This window comes from Erpetoichthys calabaricus, chromosome 12 (assembly GCF_900747795.2).
Source record: "Erpetoichthys calabaricus chromosome 12, fErpCal1.3, whole genome shotgun sequence".
Lineage (NCBI taxonomy): Eukaryota > Metazoa > Chordata > Cladistia > Polypteriformes > Polypteridae > Erpetoichthys > Erpetoichthys calabaricus.
The window spans coordinates 143,432,724-143,459,991 of record NC_041405.2 but is presented as its reverse complement, the minus strand read 5'-3'; the positions used below and the strand labels follow the sequence as shown (position 1 = coordinate 143,459,991).

Below are 27,268 nucleotides of genomic sequence, written 5' to 3'. Positions count from 1 at the left end.
ATGCTATAAAAGACAGGGGGCATCACCTAGCCCCAAAATCCCAGATACAAAATGCCAAACAATCTCAGGTGCAAAATAAACTGTTTTTTTTAACTCTTTGAGGGCTGAATATTTTTTCCAAAAAATGATGCTTTCACACAGACATCAACATAAAACGTCTGTTGCTACATGCTGCGGCTGCCAGTTTGCCAAGAATGAGCGGCAGGCTTGCTGCCAGGCTGTCTTCACATGGCTGGGATAGCAACGGCGGCGGTCACGGTCGCAGTGCGTTACAATCCAGATTCTACCTCTTGTCATTTTTAAGTGGCAGTCCTCCCTGGCGAACATTGTCAGTAACCGATCAGCTGAAGCTGGAACCTAACATTCATTTTCGATCACTTGTATCAAAATCTGAGTCCAACAAGTCATAGTCCAGTTCAGAAATGATAGGCAAGACGTTGTCCACGGAGCATTTTGCTTTACGTATTCGCTTTGATCTCTTGCCAGATCTCAGTGCTATTTTTGCCGTTGTGTGCACCTTGCTACTCACGTGAGCTCAGGGAATCTCGGTCAAACCAATGAATCTAACTTTCTTTCTAGCAACGAGATTCCAAGATAACGATTGGTTTTGTCACAGTTTACAGTTGATTACCATCATCGTCAACTCCTCCTTTGGACAAAAGTCGACATCAGCCCTGAAAGAGTTAACAAAAATACCTTTTTCCAGTCCACAACCTTCCTTTTCCTCTTTTATGTGAGCTTTGCCTTCTGCCTCCTGACTCAACTGGAGGGGGCTGGACAGCTCACTTCTGTGTCAGACCCGGGAGTGCTTCTGGCGGCACCTTCTCCCTGCAGTGCTCTCTGGTGGAATGCAAAGGACCCTGACAGGGCAATTTATACACAATTTACATAACATTTCTATTATTATTAAAGTTATTAAGCAGTTCGCATACGTTTGCAATCTGAGATTTTTCTTCTTTTTTTTGCATATAACAAAGACATATGCTTTACATTTGCCAATCCAACAGATTGCACATCACAAACATTAATACTGCAATCTTTTTTTCGTGTCTGCCGTTTCTATAGGAGGGTGACAATGAGTTAAATTCCAATGGATGTTTTTCAAATGTTGACAAGCAATAAGCAAAAGGAATCAATGAAAACCACAGACAACAAAAACAGTAAAAAAAAAAAAAAAAACGGTACGAGGAAAGTTCGAAGAAAGAGATTTTTTTACAATGTTTCTGTTTGGGGATCGTTGTGCAAACGTGCACAACTGAAATGCGACCACAGATCTAACTGCTCTGTGGATGATTCGTTCAAGCATTTCAAGGTCACTTCGTTGTAATGAAAGCATCTGTTGAATGTACTTCGTAGTAACGTGATTTCTATAGACTCGTGTCATATGGGGAAACTGTCGGGACCATAAAAATACTTTGTTGTAATACTCTGTCACCTCGGTCTCTCTCCTCTCTCTGCGCCGCTGCAAAGCCCCGCCCGCCAAGCGCTCTGAAAAGTCTGAGTAAGTCGCCATTGCTGGCAGTTCTCTCGCGGCCCGGCTGTCAGACGGCTGCGGACCGGTAGTGGGCCACGGACCGGGGGTTGGGGACCCCTGCATTATATCATCTGAGCATATCATTACATGACAATTTTTACGGCATAACTTATTGCTTATATGATGAAAATGTTGTGTCAAAATAAACCCTCAAGTCCCTTTTCAGAGGTTACTTCCTTTAGGGTATTGTCTCCCATCTTGTATTTACAGCTGATATTCTATTTGCCAATATGAACCCCCTCTGCATGCCACTTTTATACATGGAGCATCCAGGTGGCACTAGGAAATTTCCTCGAGATGAACCATAGAGAGTGGATGTCATGTTTAAGCAGGTCCACTACCCTGAATTAAATGTAAATTCCTTATTTTTGCGTTTATTGTTTATGTATTGGTCCTTTAGTTATTATCATTTACTATACAGTGCATCCGGAAAATATTCACAGTGCATCACTTTTTCCACATTTTGTTATGTTACAGCCTTATTCCAAAATGGATTACATTCATTTTTTTCCTCAGAATTCTACACACAACACCCCATAATGACAACATGAAAAAAGTTTACTTGAGGTTTTTGCAAATTTATTAAAAATAAAAAAATTGAGAAAACACATGAACATAAGTATTCACAGCCTTTGCCGTAAAGCTTGAAATTGAGTTCAGGTGCATCCTGTTTCCCCTGATCATCCTTGAGATGTTTCTGCAGCTTAATTGGAGTCCACCTGTGGTAAATTCAGTTGATTGGACAGGATTTGGAAAGGCACACACCTGTCTATATAAGGTCCTACAGTTGACAGTTCATGTCAGAGCACAAACCAAGCATGAAGTCAAAGGAATTGTCTGTAGACCTCTGAGACAGGATTGTCTCGAGGCACAAATCTGGGGGAAGGTTACAGAAAAAATTCTGCTGCTTTGAAGGTCCCAATGAGCACAGTGGCCTCCATCATCTGTAAGTGGAAGAAGTTTGAAACCACCAGGACTCTTCCTAGAGCTGGCCGGCCATCTAAACTGAGCGACTGGGGGAGAAGGGCCTTAGTCAGGGAGGTGACCAAGAACCCGATGGTCACTCTGTCAGAGCTCCAGAGGTCTGTTATGGAGAGAGGAGAACGTTCCAGAAGGACAACCATCTCTGCAGCAATCCACCAATCATTCCTGTATGGTAGAGTGGCCAGACGGAAGCCACTCCTTAGTAAAAGGCACATGGCAGCCCGCCTGGAGTTTGCCAAAAGGCACCTGAAGGACTCTCAGACCATGAGAGAGAAAATTCTCTGGTCTGATGAAACAAAGATTGAACTCTTTGGTGTGAATGCCAGGCGTCACGTTTGGAGGAAACCTGGCACCATCCCTACAGTGAAGCATGGTGGTGGCAGCATCATGCTGTGGGGATGTTTTTCAGCGGCAGGGACTGGGAGACTAGTCAGGATAAAGGGAAAGATGACTGCAGCAATGTACAGACATATCTTGGATGAAAACCTGCTCCAGAGTGCTCTTGACCTCCGACTGGGGCGACGGTTCATCTTTCAGCAGGACAACAACCCTAAGCACACAGCCAAGATATCAAAGGAGTGGCTTCAGGACAACTCTGTGAATGTCTTTGAGTGGCCCAGCCAGAGCCTAGACTTGAATCCGATTGATCATCTCTGGAGAGATCTTAAAATGGCTGTGCACCGACGCTTCCCATCCAACCTGATGGAGCTTGAGAGGTGCTGCAAAGAGGAATGGGCGAAACTGGCCAAGGATAGGTGTGCCAAGCTTGTGGCATCATATTCAACAAGACTTGAGGCTGTAATTGCTGCCAAAGGAGCATCGACAAAGTATTGAGCAAAGGCTGTGAATACTTATGTACATGTGATATCTCAGTTTTTTATTTTTAATAAATTTGCAGAAACCTCAAGTAAACTTTTTTCACGTTGTCATTATGGGGTGTTGTGTGTAGAATTCTGAGGAAAAAAATGAATTTAATCCATTTTGGAATAAGGCTGTAACATAACAAAAGGTGGAAAAAGTGATGCGCTGTGAATACTTTCTGGATGCACTGTATATTATTGTTGATGTTTACTATTTGTATAAGTGCTTCAGATTACATTGTATGAGCTTGGTTGTTGGTGAGTTTTTTCTTTTTGCTATTGCTATTTCTTGCATTTACTGGGTTTTCAAATCTTTTGCTTCTGTTTTTGGGATTCTATTTCTAGATAGTGGCATTGGGCATGTTGGCTATTCCTTTTAACCTTTTTCGGTCTTTAGAGCATTCTGTTATATTTTCTGATTTTTGTGAAATAATTACCCTTTTGTAATGATTCTTTGTTTTCCCCTTTATCCATAAGATGGACATTTATGGTAATCCTCACACTGATTAGGCTTTGACTCTATTTTGTAAGCTTTACTTATTTTTTCGAACTTTTGAAGCCAAGCGCATTTTGGCTTGATGCCAGTCAAAGCCAGCCATTAAAGTGTGAGGTCAGGCTGCCTTTGTGTGCACCTTAACTGGGGAGGCACACAGGTATTCTGGTATGCCTCCCCGGATATTCTTGGAGGCAACACATCACTTTGGTCATTTCTGGTTAGTGAATCTCAGCAATGGATAAGAAGCAAAACTGCATTATGCTTCCAGAGCTCTAGAGCAGGGGTCCCCAACCCCCGGTCCGCGGCCCACTACCGGGCTGCAGCCGTCTGACAGCCGGGCCGCGAGAGAACTGCTGGCAACGGAGACTCACTCAGACTTTTCAGAACGCTTGGCGGGCAGGGCTTTGCAGCAGTGCAGAGAGAGGAGAGAGACCAAGGTGAGAGAGTATTACAACAAAGTTATTTTTATGGTCCCGATAGTTTCCCCATATGACACGAGTCTATAGAAATCGCATTACTACGAAGTACATTCAGCAGATGCTTTCATTACAACGAAGTGACCTTGAAATGCTTGAACGAATCATCCACAGAGCAGTTAGATCTGTGGTCGCAGCTCAGATGTGCACGTTTGCACAACGATCCCCAAACAGAAACATTGTAAAAAAAATTCTTTCTTCGAACTTTCCTCGTACTGTTTTTTTTTTTTTTTTTTTCTGTTTTTGTTGTCTGTGGTTTTCAGTGATACCTTTTGCTTATTGCTTGTCAACATTTGAAAAACATCCATTGGAATTTAACTCATTGTCATCCTCCTATAGAAACGGCAGACACGAAAGAAAGATAGCAGTGTTAATGTCTGTGATGTGCAATCTGTTGGAATGACAAATGCAAAGCATATGTCTCTGTTATATGCAAAAAAAAAAAAAAAGAAAAATCTTGGGTTGCAAACATATGCGAACTGCTTAATAACTTAATAATAATAGAAATGTTATGTAAATTGTGTATAAAACTGCCCCCCCCACCGACCGGTCCGTGGAAAAATTTGCATCTAATAAAGTGGTCCTTGCTGTCAAGAAGGTTGGGGACCACTGCTCTAGAGGACAGTAGCTCACAATAGACTTTTAGTGGCCTGCTAGCCATAGAAATGGTCTTGGAAGCAAGAGTATATGTTTCAGCTCTAGCAGGGTCCTCAAGAGGTTAGGATGGACTACTGAAAATCTAATACTGGCCTTTAAGTATTTTGCACACTGCACTTTGACATTCTTTGAAACATTCTGACCTGTCATTGTTTACACTTGTCTTAAACAACTATTATCATACATTGATAATTTCTGTATTATCTATATCTATTATTTATTTATTATATTACATATTTTTTGACTATATTTATGTATCTAGATTGCATAATACCATACATTGCATCAATCTTGTCTTTGCACAGTGTCTTGTCTTGTTTGTGTTTTAATTTTAATTTTAAATTTCTATTTTTAATTTAATTTACATTTTTTATTTACACTTCATGTTGTTACGCAGTGGACCCGTCTATCTGTATACTATATACGGTTGAGATGACAATAAAATTTGCTTTAACTTTGACAACCTGAGAGTCACTTCATTTGCTCTGTTGGAGGTGGGTGTTGTGACTGGGGACTCCCAAAAGCATTTTCAAAAATTACCCTCTAGGGAGGGAAATACCATCAAAACTCTGACTAGACACCAAAAAGGGTCTTGAAAGATCTTTATAAAATAAAAAGTTTATTTTATCAAAAGGTTCTGCTATAGATGAAGCTCTGAAGAGCTCAAAGGATTGCCTAAAAATGAAAGGTAATCATAGCAAACAAAGTCCCAGTACAGAATCCAGAGGTGTAATGAAATTGAATGGAATGCAGCTAACATATTCATTGGACCACCATAGGTTATGACTTTACCACCTGTTTTCTGTGACTGATGTGCCATGAATAAGAAATCTATTGTACCTCCTGCAAAAATAAAACAAATTTGAAGGTGTTATGTTGTCTCACTGGAGTACAATTGCACCATACAGTAATAACGCAGTCCATGTAATTATGAGTTTTCTAAAGTATAAGTCATTTTTGCAGACTGACTTCAGAAAGGAGAGCAGCAGTATGGTGCACCCTACTGGTTAAGGAACACATTCACACTTAGCAAACAAGTCATATTTGTGCTTTAGAGGTTTCAAAGAACTTGATTAGAATTTTTTGAAAGTTGGTGTAGAGATTAAGGTTGCTTATAAAAATTACACATGAAATGTTTGCAATCTGCAGTTTGCCATAAACATGTTGATTGTCTGTTACAAGTACAGCAGCAAATTGCTGTTGCTCTGCCCTTTGATATATACATTTATAACCCAAATATGCTATACTCATTTAAAAACACATTTGCCCAGCTAGGCAGTCATCCATTTGCTAAGCCATTTATTCCAATACAGGGTCACAGAAGGCTGGAGCCTCCGCCAGGGTCATCAGACGAAAGGCTGAAAAGGCCCCAAGATGTCATTTCTCTCTTTCCTGCCTAGAGCATCCACTGTATTTAGGTGAAGATTCACTTTTGCTTGCTCTCTTTTTGTCTATTTTATCACAGCTGCTATGGTTATTTCAGTAGTCAATATGATATAATTTTCTCCTTTACATAAAGTGCCTATAAGAGGCGTTCACCCCTTGGAAGTCTGAATCGTGGTGAACTTAATTTGGCTTTTGATCAACATTAAAAGACCCGTTAATGTCAGATTGAAAACAGATTTCTTGCTAAGTGTTCTAAGATAATAATAGACACTGAATGAAATAACCAAGTGTATATTTTTATTCTGCTTAAGCATCCACCTCGCCTTTTGCTGATCTTATTCTCCTGTTTGACACTCAGTAACAGTGGCTAACAGGGCTCAGTCCCTCCAAACGATCTCTCTTCTTGTAGGATCTTAGGCCTACAAGTCCACTTGTTCATAACGAAATCCACCAAGGCATGTGGGTAGAAGCCAAATACAAGAGAGAATGCAGAGGTGCTTATATATTGTTGTTATTTTGTACTTGAAACAATACACTAAACTAAATAAAGACAAGAGGCAACTAGTAGTTGTTATCTCAGTTTGCCTCTGAAAAAAACAGACAATGGCTGCATTTTAAAATACTTGCATATAATAATTTATTTAAATTTTTGCTATTTTTACAATCATACTAACATAAATGATAAAGGTATTGATAAAAAGAAAAAGAAAAGATACATTTGCAATAATTTTATAAATTAAAATTTAAAATATTCTTGGGCTAAATGCTTTCTTGCAGTATCTCAATAAAACTGTGTAGCATGTTAAAAACAATTGTGGAAAAATATGTCATTAACATATTGTAGCAATAATAATGATATTAAAAGTAAGAGCACATTAAAAGAAAGGTTTCAAATTTAATGTCTTCAAGGTACAATGGTTTCAAATGTTGTTCCCTTAGCGTTTCAATTACTTTGGAGTGAAGGCCATTCAAGTTTTATTTTGAAACCTGTTGGTCTCAAGTCTGTGGCCATGGGGGCATGTCAAATTACAATCCTTAAATTTTAAGGGGCTCAGACTCTACTGCAAAGTTTCGTTGACTATGAAATTCCATTGGTTTTGTAGTCCACAATTAGAAAGATTTAGTTCTTCTTATTTCTAAGAATTCATCCTGGTAAATATTGATTTTCATTCAATTGATATGTGATATCTGTTGTTTTAAAAATCCTTTCAGGTTTTCAATCTTGGATTATGTAATCAACAAAGAACAGGGTTATGAGACAGTCATTTGTTGCTCTTGGAAGCAAGAAAGTAAATGCATTTAAACAGGACAACTAGAAACAGACTGAAATCTAGTCCAGCCTGATGAGTCCACATTCCTGGAGGTACATAACTCATTTCAGATGAGAATAATACTGGCCATAGGGGAGATTCATTACATTATATGACTCCATGAGCTTCTGACGTCTCAGCAGTGAGGCCTGTGGAAAGATAAAAGAGAGAAAATGTCATGCAATTCTAAAACATTCAGGAGTGCACTAAAAGCTGCCATCATCTGTGGCTCTGTGGATGATCAGACTTGTCAGGCTGTTTAACAAGCTGCTCAGAATTTAGTAGTACTATATACAGTATACTAGTACTTCTTCCTTTATTAGAGAGCTTTCATAGCACTTTCATAATAGTTATAGTCCTATTTAATCCTATTCACAGGCACATGGGCCATTCTATCCCAGGACACTGTTCTGCCCCTGTACAATTGAAATTATCTTAGTTTCAGATATACTTATAAGCCCAAATAAATTTTAGTTCTATCTATCTATCTATCTATCTATCTATCTATCTATCTATCTATCTATCTATCTATCTATCTATCTATCTATCTATCTATCTATCTATCTATCTATCTATCTATCTATTGGTCCTAATTCCACTGATTGCATATACACACCTACTAGTGCCTTTAATCAATTAATAATAATAATAAAAAACCTATGCTTTTACTCAAGATACCTAATGTAGTTTATGTGCTTCCAATCAACCAAATGCAAATATTGTTAGCATTTAAGAGATAACTTATGAGCCTGAAATAAGCCACACAAACATTAGAAAAATTAGCAAATTTGACATAAAGAGGGACCAGATTTGAACTGTGTCCCGGAATTGTAGTTGTAAGGTAGAAGTGCTAAACACTATGCTGCTGTTACTGAAACAAAGTAAAATTTCATGTATTTGTGTTTGAATTTGCAAGACAGATACATGGCACATGTAAATAACAGCCCTAGCATCTCTAAGTTCTATGTAAGCATAATTGACATAATTATTTAGAGTACTAAGTGGCTCTTTTGTAGCCTTCCAGTTTTTTGGAGAAATTATATGAATAAATATGTGGTCACATGATGATACCACATTTTATACAAAGTACAGTATATAAAAAATAGAAGGAAGCAGAGGTGATAAGCCTTACCAGGAAACAGAGAAGACAGAGCAACAGTAGTCCCACGAAGATTCCAATAACAATAAGAATGATTGCCCAAAAAGACAGCTCCCAGTTCGATGGAGCAGCATAAATAGGTGAGTCTAATAAAAGAAGTACACAGTGAGTTATTTTGTAATAGTTAATTTCCTTAGGTCTTTGGTTCAGATAATGATAACACATCCGCAGATCATCTAGTTGACATTTTTAAACAGCCAACCAGTCTAGGAAGTCAGACTGCCTTTGAAGGCAGTTCAGAGTCACAACTACTGGAATGACCCTTAAGATACAGAAGGTGGAATACAAATGATAGCATGGCTATATGCAGACAGACAAAGATCTGAAAAATATCTGCAGACTTAAAGAAGCCATTATACCTTTTACTTGAAGACTGTCTGGTTGAAGTTGATATAAACCACCTAATAGTGTGGTGTTATTTGTTTGCTTGGCAAAGATGTTTTCTACAATACTTTCATTCAGTGCTGTGGTTCCACTGGGTGCATTGAAGATACAGTTGCAGCTCACCTTTACAGAGCCAAGCCTAGAGTAAATTGAGCAACAAAAAGCAGAAATGAAATTGGCAGTTTAGGATAAACTTTTAATTCTTAACATTCAGTGTGTCTGGAAGAAATACTTACCTTAAACCTGTCACTTTGCAGTACCTGAAGTTATTAGCTAAAGAGCTATTTCTGTACACAACTGCAAGCTGTAATGGCAAAAAAGAAATGTCACACTTTTTAATCCTTAACAGAGAGGATCATAATATTAGTACATGAAGATTCATCTATCCAGTTTCTAACCTGCCCACTGACTCAAGAATCACATGGGACCAGTGACCATCCCTGAAGTATCCAATCCTGGAAAAGCCTCCAGTCCATCTCGAGGTACATTTACAAATATACCCACACTCCATTATAATACAAGTATTACTCCAGTGGTTATTTCAATATGACAAGAATCCAGTATATCGAAAATTATCCCAAAATCAGCACATGCTTTCCCTGCTTTGAGAAGCTAATCTTTTCGTGAAAATTCCTCTAATTTGGGATCCTGAGGTGGTTTGTCGTGTGGTGGGTGCAGCAACGTGCTATATCAGTGCACGCCGCTAACCACCTCATCCTCCTTGACCCAAATAACCCAGATTTTACTCAAGACAAGTTCTTTTAGGACTGTTGAATATGTTTCCATTGTATATCAATATAATATGGAAAAGTTTAATGGGGTGAATACTTTGACTTTACATTCTATATAATGGTAACTTCAAAATAAGGTGGTTATTTTTGATAAAGTTAAGGAAGATAGAAGTTTTGAGATAAGTTATACTTGCTGATCATAGTACCAGCAAGTGGCAATATGTTGCATGTTGATTAGGACATACAACTAAGAATTTCAATGTACACTGTGCATGTGATAATACTAACCCAATGAACCAGCTTATGAAACAGTGAGGGATAAAGAGAAACAGAACAAATAAAAGGTGACATTAAAACGTACTTACTTGGTCTTACTAAACAGGCTGTCACCATCTTTATCAGTTTGCCTACTTTCATATCCTCTAGTGCCATTCTAAAGAAGTCTCCCTAAAGCAGTACTCAACCTGCTTGCCTGCCGACTGTAAATTCTGATGAGTCATCCTTTAAATCTTACCTGACATTCACTTCTAGGAACAGTGCCTCACCTTATTTGTGATATTGGCCACTATCTCCTTATACATGTCTGAGTTGGGGTCATTTAGTTCTGAAGTGAAATTTCTGTTGATGATAGTAAAGTTCAAACTGAAGCTTCTGTCACCAGGCAGGGAAATCACTGGAGTTGTCCCATAGGTTGAGGTTGTGGTGAAGGCTGCTGTCACAGGCCAGGCTGTGGTTGTGTACACCCTTGTGTAACCTAGGTGATAAAATGAAAAAGGTATTGGTTGTAGGTGAACCCAAATTGCAAGCACAGTGTAACATAAGAAGAGTGGTAGGGAGTTAAAGTATAGAGGGCATTGATGGTGCACCAGTGTTTATAGTGCTGGTAAAACTCCACCCAGCCGTTCTCAAGCCTGCTTATCTAGGCCACAATCATAGAGAGCCAGTATGACTTTGTTAATATGGGTAAACCACCCTTGAGAAGAGCAACAGTCATTCACTGGAAGCACACACACACACACACACATTTGTCCTCACCAGACTGAGTAATTTAAGTAAATATGTGAATAGACACTTTGGGATCACTCTTTACTAATTCCAAGTTTCTTGTCCTTTGCACAATTTTTGATGTAGTTTGTAAGCAAATATTTTCTTTACACATTTGTTATTGTGTTTATTTAAGCACTTAAAGGTAGTACTGTGTAACATAAAAGGCAATGCTGTGCATCTTGCAAATAAAGTGCAAGTTGCTTCTTCACATGCAATTTGCCATTTCACTAGTTAATGTGGTTGACATTGACAACCATTGCTATGGTTGATTTATGGTGACATTGGTGGGGAGCCAGGCAGGTGGGTATAGACAGAAGATGACAGTAGTGCCTTCAGCTGTATAGTTTTTGGCCAGAACTCTATAGGTGAGCTGAGATTACCTATTGGGAAATTAGAAGCACTAGGAAATTTCCAGAAACATATCTACATTCCGTTAAACAAATTGTGATTTTAGGGAATGAGAAAATTCCTTCAAACTGTTCATATGATTGGCGCAGTGGGTAGCGCTGCTGCCTCGTAGTTAGGAGACCTGGGTTCGCTTCCCGGGTCCTCCCTATGTGGAGTTTGCATGTTGTCCCTGTGTCTGCGTGGGTTTCCTCTGGGCACTCCGGTTTCCTCCCACAGTTCAAAGACATGCAGGTTAGGTGGATTGGTGATTCTAAATTGGCCCTAGTGTGTGCTTGGTGTGTGGGTTTGTGTTTGTGTGTGTCCTGCGCTGGGTTGGCACCCTGCCCAGGATTGGTTCCTACCTTGTGCCCTGTGTTGGCTGGGATTGGCTCCAGCAGACTCCCGCGACCCTGTGTTCAGATTCAGCGGGTTGGTAAATGGATGGATGGATGTTCATATGATGTACTTGAAATATCTAATATGGTATCATGGATGTGGAATTATAGAATGAGTGAAGGCTAGGTGAAATAGAAACCAGTCAAAGAATGGAGCCAACAGACAGACTACATCTAAAGATACTCACCATCAACAAAAAGACTGTTTTTGTCTAATGTGAAGGGGCCTAGACCTTGAAGTTCATTTGTCTGGTTTTTGAAGACATTATAAATATAGATGTTGTCTGAATTTGACCTCTCGATTTGGTTAATAGGTTTAAACAGGCAAGACATGTTCACTTTAAGCATTGTTTCACCAGCAGGGCTAAGGAGAGAGGGAAGATCAGATAATGAAGACCTTCTTTGAGCTGATAGTACAGCAAACCATCATTAGTAGTTTAGACTAGATTATATAATGCACTAGTAAAACAACATCTAGAGTACTGTGTACAGTTGTGGTCACCACACTACAAGAAAAACACAGAAGCACTTGAAGTTGAAGAGAGGTGAGCAAACAAGTGCATCCCAGGACCTAAGGACATGTCCTACAGTGACAGACTCAGGGAATTCACCCTGTTTAGTCTCAAGCAGAAGAGACAGCATGAAGACCTAATCCAGGTATTTAAAATCCTCAAAAGCATTGATAAAGTAGATCCTGCAACATTTTTTCATCTTAAGGGTGATTCACATATTCAAGGACATCAGTGGAAATTAAATGGAAGTGCATTTAAGGTTGAGGCCAGGCAGCACTTCTTTATGCAAAGAGTTGTGGGACTCTGGAACAAACTACAGAGACGTGGAGTTGAAGCAGAAATCTTGACAACCTTTAAGAAAAATCAGGATGAGATTTCAGGACAGCTTAGCTATTAGCTAAACAAATTGACTTGATAGACTGAACGTCTCCTCTTGTTTGTCAAATTTCATATGTGCATATATATTAGACACAACGGCCTTGCATGTAGCCAAATGGATTACCACCCAAGGCCATAATGTATTTACATAGAAAAATTACAACTTTCACAACTGATAACCCCCAACCCATGAAAACATCAGGCATATACTGTAGGCACTCTGTCTGATAGTCAAGCATAATTCGATCCTCATAATACTAGAATTAGAAATTAAAGATTGATACCTTAATTCAGGCATTGTGCAGCTCACATATGATGAGTTTATCACACTGTTTCTGAACAGGCTGTCAACCTACAAGGTGAAGAAATGGATGTTAGGCTACTTATTGTGATCTTGTCATCTATTTATATATTTTTTTTCTGTGTAGTTGTGATATCTAGCAGTTTAAAAAACACAATTATAAAATTATGTTATATATTTACCAGCAGAATGGGTTAATAACAAGCAGTCTGTAAGCACCTTTGTCAAGGAGCTATGCAGCTAGAGGAATGACTGATTAAGATATTTAAAAAAAACAAACAAAAAAAACAAAACGTGTATCTTGTATTTGACCACATTTTACACCTTACTATATTTATATATACCAACCATGTACAGACTGATTTTGCATTAAATATCTAACTGGAGTAGTCCAAAATAAATTCCTCAAAACACCTATTTTTATAATTGCCTCTTAATATATTTAACCCATTAATAAAGTGTTCATAGAATAGCCTCTTACCCATATTTATAAAGGAAACCAACTCGAACAGGCTTCATGTAAGTCATTTTTGCTACAGATAATTACTTTTAAAGCTGCTTATTATTTTCAAAGTTATTTTAATGCACTGTCTTCTAAAGCAACAGAGGACACTGACACAATAATAGTTCAAAACATTAGAATATTTGAAATGATTTTTTCTAAACTGAACACTGGCTACAGTGCTCTGATTCTACATTCAGTGAAGAGCACTATGCTAACGTAAATTTTATTTTAATTGAATTTCAAATGCAAACAATCACAAGTGCATTACTGTCACTGTCATCCTGGCAAATCATATATTCAAGACATGGCTGCTTAGCATGGAATTCTGAAACTGGCTACTGATGAACAAACCATCTCTTAGGGCAGGAAGCCAACAGAGCCCGCACTGTGCCATCCACCAAAGTATTGAATAATCCAAAGAGTAAATAAGTACAGAATAGGTGTAGCAAGTGGCATCTTCATCAATGTAAACTCTTCACAAAAGTATTTAAGCCAGGAGTCAAAGTATATTTGAAGTGTAGTTTGAAAAATCTTTTCAATGGAAATTATTTAGATAATTTTGGAAAACAGTGCTGGTGCTTTTGTCTGTGCTACTGTATTTGTATACTTTTCATTAGTACAGATCTTCACACACAATATTATGAGGAGGTGAGGCCTGCTCCAGCAACATCATTGGCAAGGCAAACACCATCTATATGGTGGGAAGCTAGTTTATTATCGGGCACACAAAAAAACACAATAAACCATTAAGAGCTTCCAAATTAGCATTACAATATGGAAGAATACCCCCATGAACACAGGGTGAACAACTAAACTGTACACAAACAGTGGGTCAATCCCTCTCAAACAGGATTATTAACCACTGTGCAACATCATTCTATACTGGAAGGTGTTAATGTATTTGTGTTAGTAGAACAAGGTCAGGCTTTGATTGAGTTCTCTACTTAAGTGGAATGTATTTTTGTCTGTTTTCTGAGTTAGCTGCTCCTTCTGCTTAGTGTTTGTTTCACATTTTTTACATTACAATGCAATAAATACTATTTATACAATTTCATTAAGACTGGCAAAAAAAAAAAAGTTTTGGAAATGGCAAAGCACAGACGTAGTCCAGAAGTCCAGCTGTAGGGAGTGCAGTCCAATTAGCCAACTGTGAGCATGGATGGGTATCATGAAGGAAACTTACCAGTTGGTGAAACGTGCCTGACATAGCTGGACAATTAGAAGGTGTTTGAGCACATTTAGGTGAAAGCTGAGTGACAGTAAAACTCAGAGGGAATGGATTCAAACTAGATTGAGTAGTAGTTTCACTGTTTTCTAAAATACAAGAAAGAGAGAATATAATTGGTATTGTTCTGTTTTTCTGTATGAATGAATTTATCACAACAGCATTTTTAAATCTGAATATACAGTATATCCCAGGATTCATTGTTAATAATTCATTTTCATTCATTAATTAAATATAAATCTTTATTTCTACTGTAGGTCACAGAGGAACAGGAGCCTGTCATAGAAGCAGTGGGTACAAGATGAGAACCAATCAAGGACATGATGTCGGCTCATCCCAGAGCAGACTCTCCTAAACAAGAGAGATCACTAGTTGTATGCTGAGTAATGAAGAATCAAAATTCCAATTAACAGCAAGTGGAGAAATGAGTGACAATTTTGGTCCGGTCTCCTTGGAGAGTTATAAGTCTCCAGAGGACTGGTTTGCTTTTCCTTTCACTTTCTGCAGTATTGTTTTATTTTATTACTTGTTTAAACCTTAAAACAGAGTCAAATTTATACTATGAATTACAGGTTGAGGAGTAGTTTAACTCTTTATAAAACAAGAGAGAGACAGAAGGTAATTGGTATTGTGCTATCTTATATATAAAGCAGAGTCAATGTATGTTTGTTTGTCCTCCATATAAATCTGCACTGGGCTTCCAATCGTTGCCAAACTGGGCATGGGGCTGCTTTGTGACCAGGAGGAGGTCATGGGGTATGTTTGGTTTGGAAAAATGCCCTTGGTGAAGCGCAGGACACCTTTTGACCGACACAACGTTCACCACTCGTCCCCGTACTTATCATCGACAAGATAGCCGCACATTGCAACAGACGTCACCGGCGGCGCCATCTAGCGGCACGTTTGGTCTCTGTGCATCCCTCTTTACCAATGTTTCTCAAGTATGAGAAAGCCGACTGCTTTCATTGCGCGAAGGGGAACTGCTGTATGGATGTAAAACGTGAACGACCCAGTGCGCGGGACTGGCTTTCCGTAGTTGTGGTGCTATTTGCTCGCTTTCTGACTCACAGTAAGATTTCAGTCTTGGACTTTCTGACTGACTGGTGCTATTTGTTCGCTTTTCGATGTATTGTAAATAACGTACATTCATCTCACTCTAGTGCTTATTCTGTACGTAATACCATGTAACACATTATAATTATCCTGCTTTTCGCTAATATACCAATGCCACCAAAAAAAAGACATAACATTAGAAAGTCTACTTCTGATGCCAGAAAAAAATCTATTTCAACGCTGTCTCAAACATTGCGCAAGGCGTCAAGATGTTTTCATACCAAGAATTCCGCTAATTCCGAATGATTTACCCTTTGATTTCAAACGTCTACAATAAGCCTGAAGGGCAATCACTCAAAGTTAAAGGCATCAATTTGGAAAATCCATACTTTTCACACGGACAACTCTACGTTGCATGTTCTAGAGTGGGCAATCCTCACAATTTGTTCATTTTCAGAACCCCAAGGTAAAACAAAAAATAGTGTATCCAAAGCCTCTAAAATGACCACTTATAATAACTATTACAGTAAAATGTCAATCAGAAAAATGTTTGTTCGGTATCTATGTTGGTGTTTCTTTCTTTCAACGCCGGGTACTCCTGCTAGTTTTCTTATATACAGTAAGTGAGTTTATCAAAATAGTATTTTTGCATCTGAATAGATAATACAGGATGAATTTTTAATAAATCATTTTTATTCATTAATTCAATATTTTTCTTTGTTTCTACTGTAAGTCACAGGAGCCTGTCATAGTATTAAGTGGGTACAAGGTAAGAACCAGGTCATGTTGTCGGCCTATCCCAGATCACACTCGCTTGTAGAAAAAGAGAGGTCATTAATTATGTGCTGAGAGACGATTGTGCACAGGTGTCCATGGTGAATTCTAAGTCTCCACAGGACTGGTTTACATTTTCTTTCACTTGCTGCAGTATTGTTTTCCATTACTAGTTTTTATAACTTTAAAACAAAGGTTTTACTTACGGATTGCAGGTGGAGTAGTAGTTTCAGTTGCTAAAACAAAAGAAAGAGAAAATAATAATTGATATTGTTCAGTGTTTCTGTATGAATAAATTCATCACAATAGCATTTTTACATTTATATAAATATTCCAGGATTAGTTTTTAATAATTAATTTGCGGTCATTAATTCAATATACATTCAATATGGGTACAAGGTAAGAACCAATGAAGGTCATGGTGTCGGTCCATCCCAGAGCACAAGTTCTTGTAAGAGAAGTCATTAACTCTATTGCTGAGTATCAAATAATCTAAATTCCAATTGACAGGAAGTGGAGAAATGGGAGACGATTGTTCTCTGGTCTCCTTAGAGGGTTCTAAGCCTGCAGAGGACTGGTTTGCTTTTTCTTTCACTTACTACAGTATTATTTTCCTTTGTCTGTGTCTTTAAACTTTAAAACAAAGTCAAATTTTACTTACAAAGTGCAGGTTGAGAAGTAGTTTGCAAGCGGCCGAAATGAGTTTTCTCTGCAGGGTGGCTGGACTTTCCCTTAGAGATAGGGTGAGGAATTCAGTTATCCAGGAGAGACTCAGAGTAGAGTCTCTGCTCCTCCGCATTGAGAGGAGTCAGTTGAGGTGGTTCGGGCATCTGGTCAGGATGCTCCCTGGACGCCTCCCTAGGGGGGTGTTCCGGGCATGTCCCACTGGGAGAAGGCCATGGGGCAGACCCAGGACACGCTGGAGGGCTTATATCTCCCGGCTGGCCTGGGAACGCCTCGGGGTCCCCCCAGAGAAGCTGGAGGAGGTGGCCGGGGAGAGGGAGGTCTGGGCTTCCCTGCTTAGGATGCTGCCCCCCACGACCCGACTTCGGATAAGCGGTGGACAATGGATGGAAGAATGGAATTAGAAAAGTAAAGTATTTTAGCAAAGATGTCCATAGAGGCAGAGAAGTCACCGTACATGGCAATGAGTAGCTATGCTTTCCAGAGAGCTCTTAATGAACCTTGAGGTGCTGATTGCTGTGAAACTTCTTTTTTAGTTTATTAGTGTTAAACCAGAGTTTACATTATACAGAGTTTTACTTACTAACTGCAGGGCTGGGTGTAACTTCATGGTATCCTGAAGAAACAGAAAAGAATTATAGAAATATTAGTTCATTAATGACAAAACATGTATTTTATTATACATTGTGTAACCTAGGTGATAAAATGAAAAAGGTATTGGTTGTAGGTGAACCCAAATTGCAAGCACAGTGTAACATAAGAAGAGTGGTAGGGAGTTAAAGTATAGAGGGCATTGATGGTGCACCAGTGTTTATAGTGCTGGTAAAACTCCACCCAGCCGTTCTCAAGCCTGCTTATCTAGGCCACAATCATAGAGAGCCAGTATGACTTTGTTTATATGGGTAAACCACCCTTGAGAAGAGCAACAGTCATTCACCGGAAGCACACACACACACACACACACACACATTTGTCCTCACCAGGCCAAGTAATTTAAGTAAATATGTGAATAGACACTTTGGGATCACTCTTTACTAATTCCAAGTTTCTTGTCCTTTGCACAATTTTTGATGTAGTTCGTAAGCAAATATTTTCTTTACACATTTGTTATTGTGTTTATTTAAGCACTTAAAGGTAGTACTGTGTAACATAAAAGGCAATGCTGTGCATCTTGCAAATAAAGTGCAAGTTGCTTCTTCACATGCAATTTGCCATGTCACTAGTTAATGTGGTTGACATTGACAACCATTGCTATAGTTGATTTATGGTGACATTGGTGGGGAGCCAGGCAGGTGGGTATAGACAGAAGATGACAGTAGTGCCTTCAGCTATGTAGTTTTTTGGCCAGAACTCTATAGGTGAGCTGAGATTACCTATTGGGAAATTAGAAGCACTAGGAAATTTCCAAAAACATATCTACATTCCGTTAAACAAATTGTGATTTTAGGGAATGAGAAAATTCCTTCAAACTGTTCATATGATTGGCGCAGTGGGTAGCGCTGCTGCCTTGTAGTTAGGAGACCTGGGTTCGCTTCCCAGGTCCTCCCTGTGTGGAGTTTGCATGTTGTCCCTGTGTCTGCGTGGGTTTCCTCTGGGCACTCTGGTTTCCTCCCACAGTTCAAAGACATGCAGGTTAGGTGGATTGGTGATTCTAAATTGGCCCTAGTGTGTGCTTGGTGTGTGGGTTTGTGTTTGTGTGTGTCTGCGGTGGGTTGGCACCCTGCCCAGGATTGGGTTCCTGCCTTGTGCCCTGTGTTGGCTGGGATTGGCTCCAGCAGACCCCCGTGACCCTCTGTTCAGATTCAGCGGGTTGGAAAATGAATGGATGGAAGTTCATATGATGTACTTGAAATATCTAATATGGTATCATGGATGTGGAATTATAGAATGAGTGAAGGCTAGGTGAAATAGAAACCAGTCAAAGAATGGAGCCAACAGACAGACTACATCTAAAGATACTCACCATCAACAAAAGACTGTTTTTGTCTAATGTGAAGTTGCCTAGACCTTGAAGTCCATTTGTCTGGTTTCTGAAGACATCATAAATATAGATGTTGTCTGAATTTGACCTCTCGATTTGGTTAATAGGTTTAAACAGGCAAGACATGTTCACTTTAAGCATTGTTTCACCAGCAGGGCTAAGGAGAGAAGGAAGATTAGATAATGAAGACCTTCTTTGAGGTGATAGTACAGCAAACCATCATTAGTAGTTTAGACTAGATTATATAATGCACTAGTAAAACAACATCTAGAGTAATGTGTACAGTTGTGGTCACCACACTACAAGAAAGACACAGAAGCACTTGAAGTTGTGGAGAGGTGAGCAAACAAGTGCATCCCAGGACCTAAGGACATGTCCTACAGTGACAGACTCAGGGAATTCACCCTGTTTAGTCTCAAGCAGAAGAGACAGCATGAAGACCTAATCCAGGTATTTAAAATAATCAAAGGCATTGATAAAGTTGATCCTGCAACATTTTTTCATCTTAAGGGTGATTCACATATTCAAGGACATCAGTGGAAATTAAATGGAAGTGCATTTAAGGTTGAGGCCAGGAAGCACTTCTTTATGCAAAGAGTTGTGGGACTCTGGAACAAACTACAGAGACGTGGAGTTGAAGCAGAAATCTTGACAACCTTTAAGAAAAATCAGGATGAGATTTCAGGACAGCTTAGCTATTAGCTAAACAAATTGACTTGATAGACTGAACGTCTCCTCTTGTTTGTCAAATTTCATATGTGCATATATATTAGACACAACAGCCTTGCATGTAGCCAAATGGATTACCACCCAAGGCCATAATGTATTTACATAGAAAAATTACAACTTTCACAACTGATAACCCCCAACCCATGAAAACGTCAGGCATATACTGTAGGCACTCTGTCTGATAGTCAAGCATAATTCGATCCTCATAATACTAGAATTAGAAATTAAAGATTGATACCTTAATTCAGGCATTGAGCAGTTCACATATGATGAGTTTATCACACTGTTTCTGAACAGGCTGTCAACCTACAAGGTGAAGAAATGGATGTTAGGCTACTTATTGTGATCTTGTCATCTATTTATATATATTTTTTCTGTGTAGTTGTGGTATCTAGCAGTTTAAAAAACACAATTATAAAATTATGTTATATATTTACCAGCAGAATGGGTTAATAACAAGCAGTCTGTAAGCACCTTTGTCAAGGAGCTATGCAGCTAGAGGAATGACTGATTAAGATATTTAAAAAAAACAAACAAAAAAAAAAAAACATGTGTATCTTGTATTTGACCACATTTTACACCTTACTATATTTATATATACCAACCATGTACAGACTGATTTTGCATTAAATATCTAACTGGAGTAGTCCAAAATAAATTCCTCAAAACACCTATTTTTATAATTGCCTCTTAATATATTTAACCCATTAATAAAGTGTTCATAGAATAGCCTCTTACCCACATTTATAAAGGAAAACCAACTCGAACAGGCTTCATGTAAGTCATTTTTGCTACAGATAATTATTTTTACAGCTGCTTATTATTTTCAAAGTTATTTTAATGCACTGTCTTCTAAAGCAACAGAGGACACTGACACAATAATATTTCAAAACATTAGAATATTTGAAATGATTTTTTCTAAACTGAACACTGGCTACAGTGCTCTGATTCTACATTCAGTGAAGAGCACTATGCTAACGTAAATTTTATTTTAATTGAATTTCAAATGCAAACAATCACAAGTGCATTACTGTCACTGTCATCCTGGCAAATCATATATTCAAGACATGGCTGCTCAGCATGGAATTCTGAAACTGGCTATTGATGAACAAACCATCTCTTAGGGCAGGGAGCCAACAGAGCCCGCACTGTGCCATCCACCAAAGTATTGAATAATCCAAAGAGTAAATAAGTACAGAATAGGTGTAGCAAGTGGCATCTTCATCAATGTAAACTCTTCACATAAAGTATTTAAGCCAGGAGTCAAAGTATATTTGAAGTGTAGTTTGAAAAATCTTTTCAATGGAAATTATTTAGATACTTTTGGAAAAGAGTGCTGGTGCTTTTGTCTGTGCTACTGCATTTGTATACTTTTCATTAGTACAGATCTTCACACACAATATTATGAGGAGGTGAGGCCTGCTCCAGCAACATCATTGGCAAGGCAAACACCATCTATATGGTGGGAAGCTAGTTTATTATCGGGCACACAAAAAAACACAATAAACCATTAAGAGCTTCCAAATTAGCATTACAATATGGAAGAATACCCCCATGAACACAGGGTGAACAACTAAACTGTACACAAACAGTGGGTCAATCCCTCTCAAACAGGATTATTAACCACTGTGCAACATCATTCTATACTGGAAGGTGTTAATGTATTTGTGTTAGTAGAACAAGGTCAGGCTTTGAGTGAGTTTTCTACTTAAGTGGAATGTATTTTTGTCTGTTTTCTGAGTTAGCTGCTCCTTCTGCTTAGTGTTTGTTTCACATTTTTTACATTACAATGCAATAAATACTATTTATACAATTTCATTAAGACTGGCAAAAAAAAAAAAAAAAAAAGTTTTGGAAATGGCAAAGCACAGACATAGTCCAGAAGTCCAGCTGTAGGGAGTGCAGTCCAATTAGCCAACTGTGAGCATGGATGGGTATCATGAAGGAAACTTACCAGTTGGTGAAACGTGCCTGACATAGTTGGACAATTAGAAGGTGTTTGAGCACATTTAGGTGAAAGCTGAGTGACAGTAAAACTCAGAGGGAATGGATTCAAACTAGATTGAGTAGTAGTTTCACTGTTTTCTAAAATACAAGAAAGAGAGAATATAATTGGTATTGTTCTGTTTTTCTGTATGAATGAATTTATCACAACAGCATTTTTAAATCTGAATATACAGTATATCCCAGGATTCATTGTTAATAATTCATTTTCATTCATTAATTAAATATAAATCTTTATTTCTACTGTAGGTCACAGAGGAACAGGAGCCTGTCATAAAAGCCGTGGGTACAAGATGAGAACCAATCAAGGACATGATGTCGGCTCATCCCAGAGCACACTCTCCTAAACAAGAGAGATCACTAGTTGTATGCTGAGTAATGAAGAATCAAAATTCCAATTAACAGCAAGTGGAGAAATGAGTGACAATTTTGCTCCGGTCTCCTTGGAGAGTTATAAGTCTCCAGAGGACTGGTTTGCTTTTTCTTTCACTTTCTACAGTATTGTTTTATTTTATTACTTTTTTAAACCTTAAAACAGAGTCAAGTTTATACTATGAATTACAGGTTGAGGAGTAGTTTAACTCTTTATAAAACAAGAGAGAGACAGAAGGTAATTGGTATTGTGCTATCTTATATATAAAGCAGAGTCAATGTATGTTTGTTTGTCCTCCATATAAATCTGCACTGGGCTTCCAGTCGCTGCCAAACTGGGCGTGGGGCTGCTTTGTGACCAGGAGGAGGTCATGGGGTATGTTTGGTTTGGAAAAATGCCCTTGGTGAAGCGCAGGACACCTTTTGACTGACACAACGTTCACCACTCGTCCCCGTACTTATCATCGACAAGATAGCCGCACATTGCAACAGACGTCACCGGCGGCGCCATCTAGCGGCACGTTTGGTCTCTGTGCATCCCTCTTTACCAATGTTTCTCAAGTATGAGAAAGCCGACTGCTTTCATTGCGCGAAGGGGAACTGCTGTATGGATGTAAAATGTGAACGACCCAGTGCGCGGGACTGGCTTTCCGTATTTGTGGTGCTATTTGCTCGCTTTCTGACTCACAGTAAGATTTCAGTCTTGGACTTTCTGACTGACTGGTGCTATTTGTTCGCTTTCCGATGTATTGTAAATAACGTACATTCATCTCACTCTAGTGCTTATTCCGTACGTAATACCATGTAACACATTATAATTATCCTGCTTTTCGCTAATATACCAATGCCACCAAAAAAAAGACATAACATTAGAAAGACTACTTCCGATGCCAGAAAAAAATCTATTTCAACGCTGTCTCAAACATTGCGCAAGGCGTCAAGATGTTTTCATACCAAGAATTCCGCTAATTCCGAATGATTTACCCTTTGATTTCAAACGTCTACAATAAGCCTGAAGGGCAATCACTCAAAGTTAAAGGCATCAATTTGGAAAATCCATACTTTTCACACGGACAACTCTACGTTGCATGTTCTAGAGTGGGCAATCCTCACAATTTGTTCATTTTCAGAACCCCAAGGTAAAACAAAAAATAGTGTATCCAAAGCCTCTAAAATGACCACTTATAATAACTATTACAGTAAAATGTCAATCAGAAAAAATGTTTGTTCGGTTTCTATGTTGGTGTTTCTTTCTTTCAACGCCGGGTACTCCTGCTAGTTTTCTTATATACAGTAAGCGAGTTTATCAAAATAGTATTTTTGCATCTGAATAGATAATACAGGATGAATTTTTAATAAATCATTTTTATTCATTAATTCAATATTTTTCTTTGTTTCTACTGTAAGTCACTGGAGCCTGTCATAGTATCAAGTGGGTACAAGGTAAGAACCAGGTCATGTTGTCGGCCTATCCCAGATCACACTCGCTTGTAGAAAAAGAGAGGTCATTAATTATGTGCTGAGAGACAATTGTGCACAGGTGTCCATGGTGAATTCTAAGTCTCCACAGGACTGGTTTACATTTTCTTTCACTTGCTGCAGTATTGTTTTCCATTACTAGTTTTTATAACTTTAAAACAAAGGTTTTACTTACGGATTGCAGGTGGAGTAGTAGTTTCAGTTGCTAAAACAAAAGAAAGAGAAAATAATAATTGATATTGTTCAGTGTTTCTGTATGAATAAATTCATCACAATAGCATTTTTACATCTATATAAATATTCCAGGATTAGTTTTTAATAATTAATTTGCGGTCATTAATTCAATATACATTCAATATGGGTACAAGGTAAGAACCAATGAAGGTCATGGTGTCGGTCCATCCCAGAGCACAAGTTCTTGTAAGAGAAGCCATTAACTCTATTGCTGAGTATCAAAGAATCTAAATTCCAATTGACAGGAAGTGGAGAAATGGGAGACGATTGTTCTCTGGTCTCCTTAGAGGGTTCTAAGCCTGCAGAGGACTGGTTTGCTTTTTCTTTCACTTACTACAGTATTATTTTCCTTTGTCTGTGTCTTTAAACTTTAAAACAAAGTCAAATTTTACTTACAAAGTGCAGGTTGAGAAGTAGTTTGCAAGCGGCCGAAATGAGTTTTCTCCGCAGGGTGGCTGGACTTTCCCTTAGAGATAGGGTGAGGAATTCAGTTATCCAGGAGAGACTCGGAGTAGAGTCTCTGCTCCTCTGCATTGAGAGGAGTCAGTTGAGGTGGTTCGGGCATCTGGTCAGGATGCTCCCTGGACGTCTCCCTAGGGGGGTGTTCCGGGCATGTCCCACTGGGAGAAGGCCATGGGGCAGACCCAGGACACGCTGGAGGGCTTATATCTCCCGGCTGGCCTGGGAACGCCTCGGGGTCCCCCCCAGAGAAGCTGGAGGAGGTGGCCGGGGAGAGGGAGGTCTGGGCTTCCCTGCTTAGGATGCTGCCCCCCACGACCCGACTTCGGATAAGCGGTGGACAATGGATGGAAGAATGGAATTAGAAAAGTAAAGTATTTTAGCAAAGATGTCCATAGAGGCAGAGAAGTCACCGTACATGGCAATGAGTAGCTATGCTATCCAGAGAGCTTTTAATGAACCTTGAGGTGCTGATTGCTGTGAAACTTCTTTTTTAGTTTATTAGTGTTAAACCAGAGTTTACATTATGCAGAGTTTTACTTACTAACTGCAGGGCTGGGTGTAACTTCATGGTATCCTGAAGAAACAGAAAAGAATTATAGAAATATTAGTTCATTAATGACAAAACATGTATTTTATTATACATTGTGTAACCTAGGTGATAAAATGAAAAAGGTATTGGTTGTAGGTGAACCCAAATTGCAAGCACAGTGTAACATAAGAAGAGTGGTAGGGAGTTAAAGTATAGAGGGCATTGATGGTGCACCAGTGTTTATAGTGCTGGTAAAACTCCACCCAGCCGTTTTCAAGCCTGATTACCTAGGCCACAATCATAGAGAGCCAGTATGACTTTGTTTATATGGGTAAACCACCCTTGAGAAGAGCAACAGTCATTCACCGGAAGCACACACACACACACACACATTTGTCCTCACCAGGCCAAGTAATTTAAGTAAATATGTGAATAGACACTTTGGGATCACTCTTTACTAATTCCAAGTTTCTTGTCCTTTGCACAATTTTTGATGTAGTTCGTAAGCAAATATTTTCTTTACACATTTGTTATTGTGTTTATTTAAGCACTTAAAGGTAGTACTGTGTAACATAAAAGGCAATGCTGTGCATCTTGCAAATAAAGTGCAAGTTGCTTCTTCACATGCAATTTGCCATTTCACTAGTTAATGTGGTTGACATTGACAACCATTGCTATAGTTGATTTATGGTGACATTGGTGGGGAGCCAGGCAGGTGGGTATAGACAGAAGATGACAGTAGTGCCTTCAGCTGTATAGTTTTTGGCCAGAACTCTATAGGTGAGCTGAGATTACCTATTGAGAAATTAGAAGCACTAGGAAATTTCCAAAAACATATCTACATTCCGTTAAACAAATTGTGATTTTAGGGAATGAGAAAATTCCTTCAAACTGTTCATATGATTGGCGCAGTGGGTAGCGCTGCTGCCTTGTAGTTAGGAGACCTGGGTTCGCTTCCCGGGTCCTCCCTGTGTGGAGTTTGCATGTTGTCCCTGTGTCTGCGTGGGTTTCCTCTGGGCACTCTGGTTTCCTCCCACAGTTCAAAGACATGCAGGTTAGGTGGATTGGTGATTCTAAATTGGCCCTAGTGTGTGCTTGGTGTGTGGGTTTGTGTTTGTGTGTGTCCTGCGGTTGGGTTGGCACCCTGCCCAGGATTGGTTCCTGCCTTGTGCCCTGTGTTGGCTGGGATTGGCTCCAGCAGACCCCTGTGACCCTGTGTTCAGATTCAGCGGGGTTGGAAAATGAATGGATGGAAGTTCATATGATGTACTTGAAATATCTAATATGGTATCATGGATGTGGAATTATAGAATGAGTGAAGGCTAGGTGAAATAGAAACCAGTCAAAGAATGGAGCCAACAGACAGACTACATCTAAAGATACTCACCATCAACAAAAAGACTGTTTTTGTCTAATGTGAAGTTGCCTAGACCTTGAAGTCCATTTGTCTGGTTTCTGAAGACATCATAAATATAGATGTTGTCTGAATTTGACCTCTCGATTTGGTTAATAGGTTTAAACAGGCAAGACATGTTCACTTTAAGCATTGTTTCACCAGCAGGGCTAAGGAGAGAAGGAAGATTAGATAATGAAGACCTTCTTTGAGGTGATAGTACAGCAAACCATCATTAGTAGTTTAGACTAGATTATATAATGCACTAGTAAAACAACATCTAGAGTAACGTGTACAGTTGTGGTCACCACACTACAAGAAAGACACAGAAGCACTTGAAGTTGTGGAGAGGTGAGCAAACAAGTGCATCCCAGGACCTAAGGACATGTCCTACAGTGACAGACTCAGGGAATTCACCCTGTTTAGTCTCAAGCAGAAGAGACAGCATGAAGACCTAATCCAGGTATTTAAAATAATCAAAGGCATTGATAAAGTTGATCCTGCAACATTTTTTCATCTTAAGGGTGATTCACATATTCAAGGACATCAGTGGAAATTAAAGGGAAGTGCATTTAAGGTTGAGGCCAGGAAGCACTTCTTTATGCAAAGAGTTGTGGGACTCTGGAACAAACTACAGAGACGTGGAGTTGAAGCAGAAATCTTAACCTTTAAGAAAAATCAGGATGAGATTTCAGGACAGCTTAGCTATTAGCTAAACAAATTGACTTGATAGACTGAACGTCTCCTCTTGTTTGTCAAATTTCATATGTGCATATATATTAGACACAACGGCCTTGCATGTAGCCAAATGGATTACCACCCAAGGCCATAATGTATTTACATAGAA

At 39.0% G+C, this 27,268-nt stretch overlaps 1 protein-coding gene across 1 annotated transcript in view; it reads right to left on the bottom strand.

The window, feature by feature from the left end:
* Positions 1-7,299: 7,299 nt before the first annotated feature.
* The window catches only part of LOC114662785 (mucin-16-like), a 41,819-nt gene continuing 21,850 nt past the window's right edge, over positions 7,300-27,268 (bottom strand). Inside the window, exons 30-41 of the mRNA XM_051935242.1 lie at positions 26,416-26,591; positions 25,041-25,073; positions 23,979-24,008; positions 21,903-22,033; positions 20,187-20,254; positions 19,246-19,376; positions 11,995-12,039; positions 10,523-10,731; positions 9,483-9,550; positions 9,222-9,385; positions 8,836-8,948; positions 7,300-7,852 (exon numbers count right to left, since the gene is read on the bottom strand). Coding sequence (XP_051791202.1) covers positions 7,766-7,852; positions 8,836-8,948; positions 9,222-9,385; positions 9,483-9,550; positions 10,523-10,731; positions 11,995-12,039; positions 19,246-19,376; positions 20,187-20,254; positions 21,903-22,033; positions 23,979-24,008; positions 25,041-25,073; positions 26,416-26,591 — 1,255 coding nt within the window. The 3' untranslated portion in view covers positions 7,300-7,765. The remainder of the gene's footprint in view (positions 7,853-8,835; positions 8,949-9,221; positions 9,386-9,482; positions 9,551-10,522; positions 10,732-11,994; positions 12,040-19,245; positions 19,377-20,186; positions 20,255-21,902; positions 22,034-23,978; positions 24,009-25,040; positions 25,074-26,415; positions 26,592-27,268) is intronic.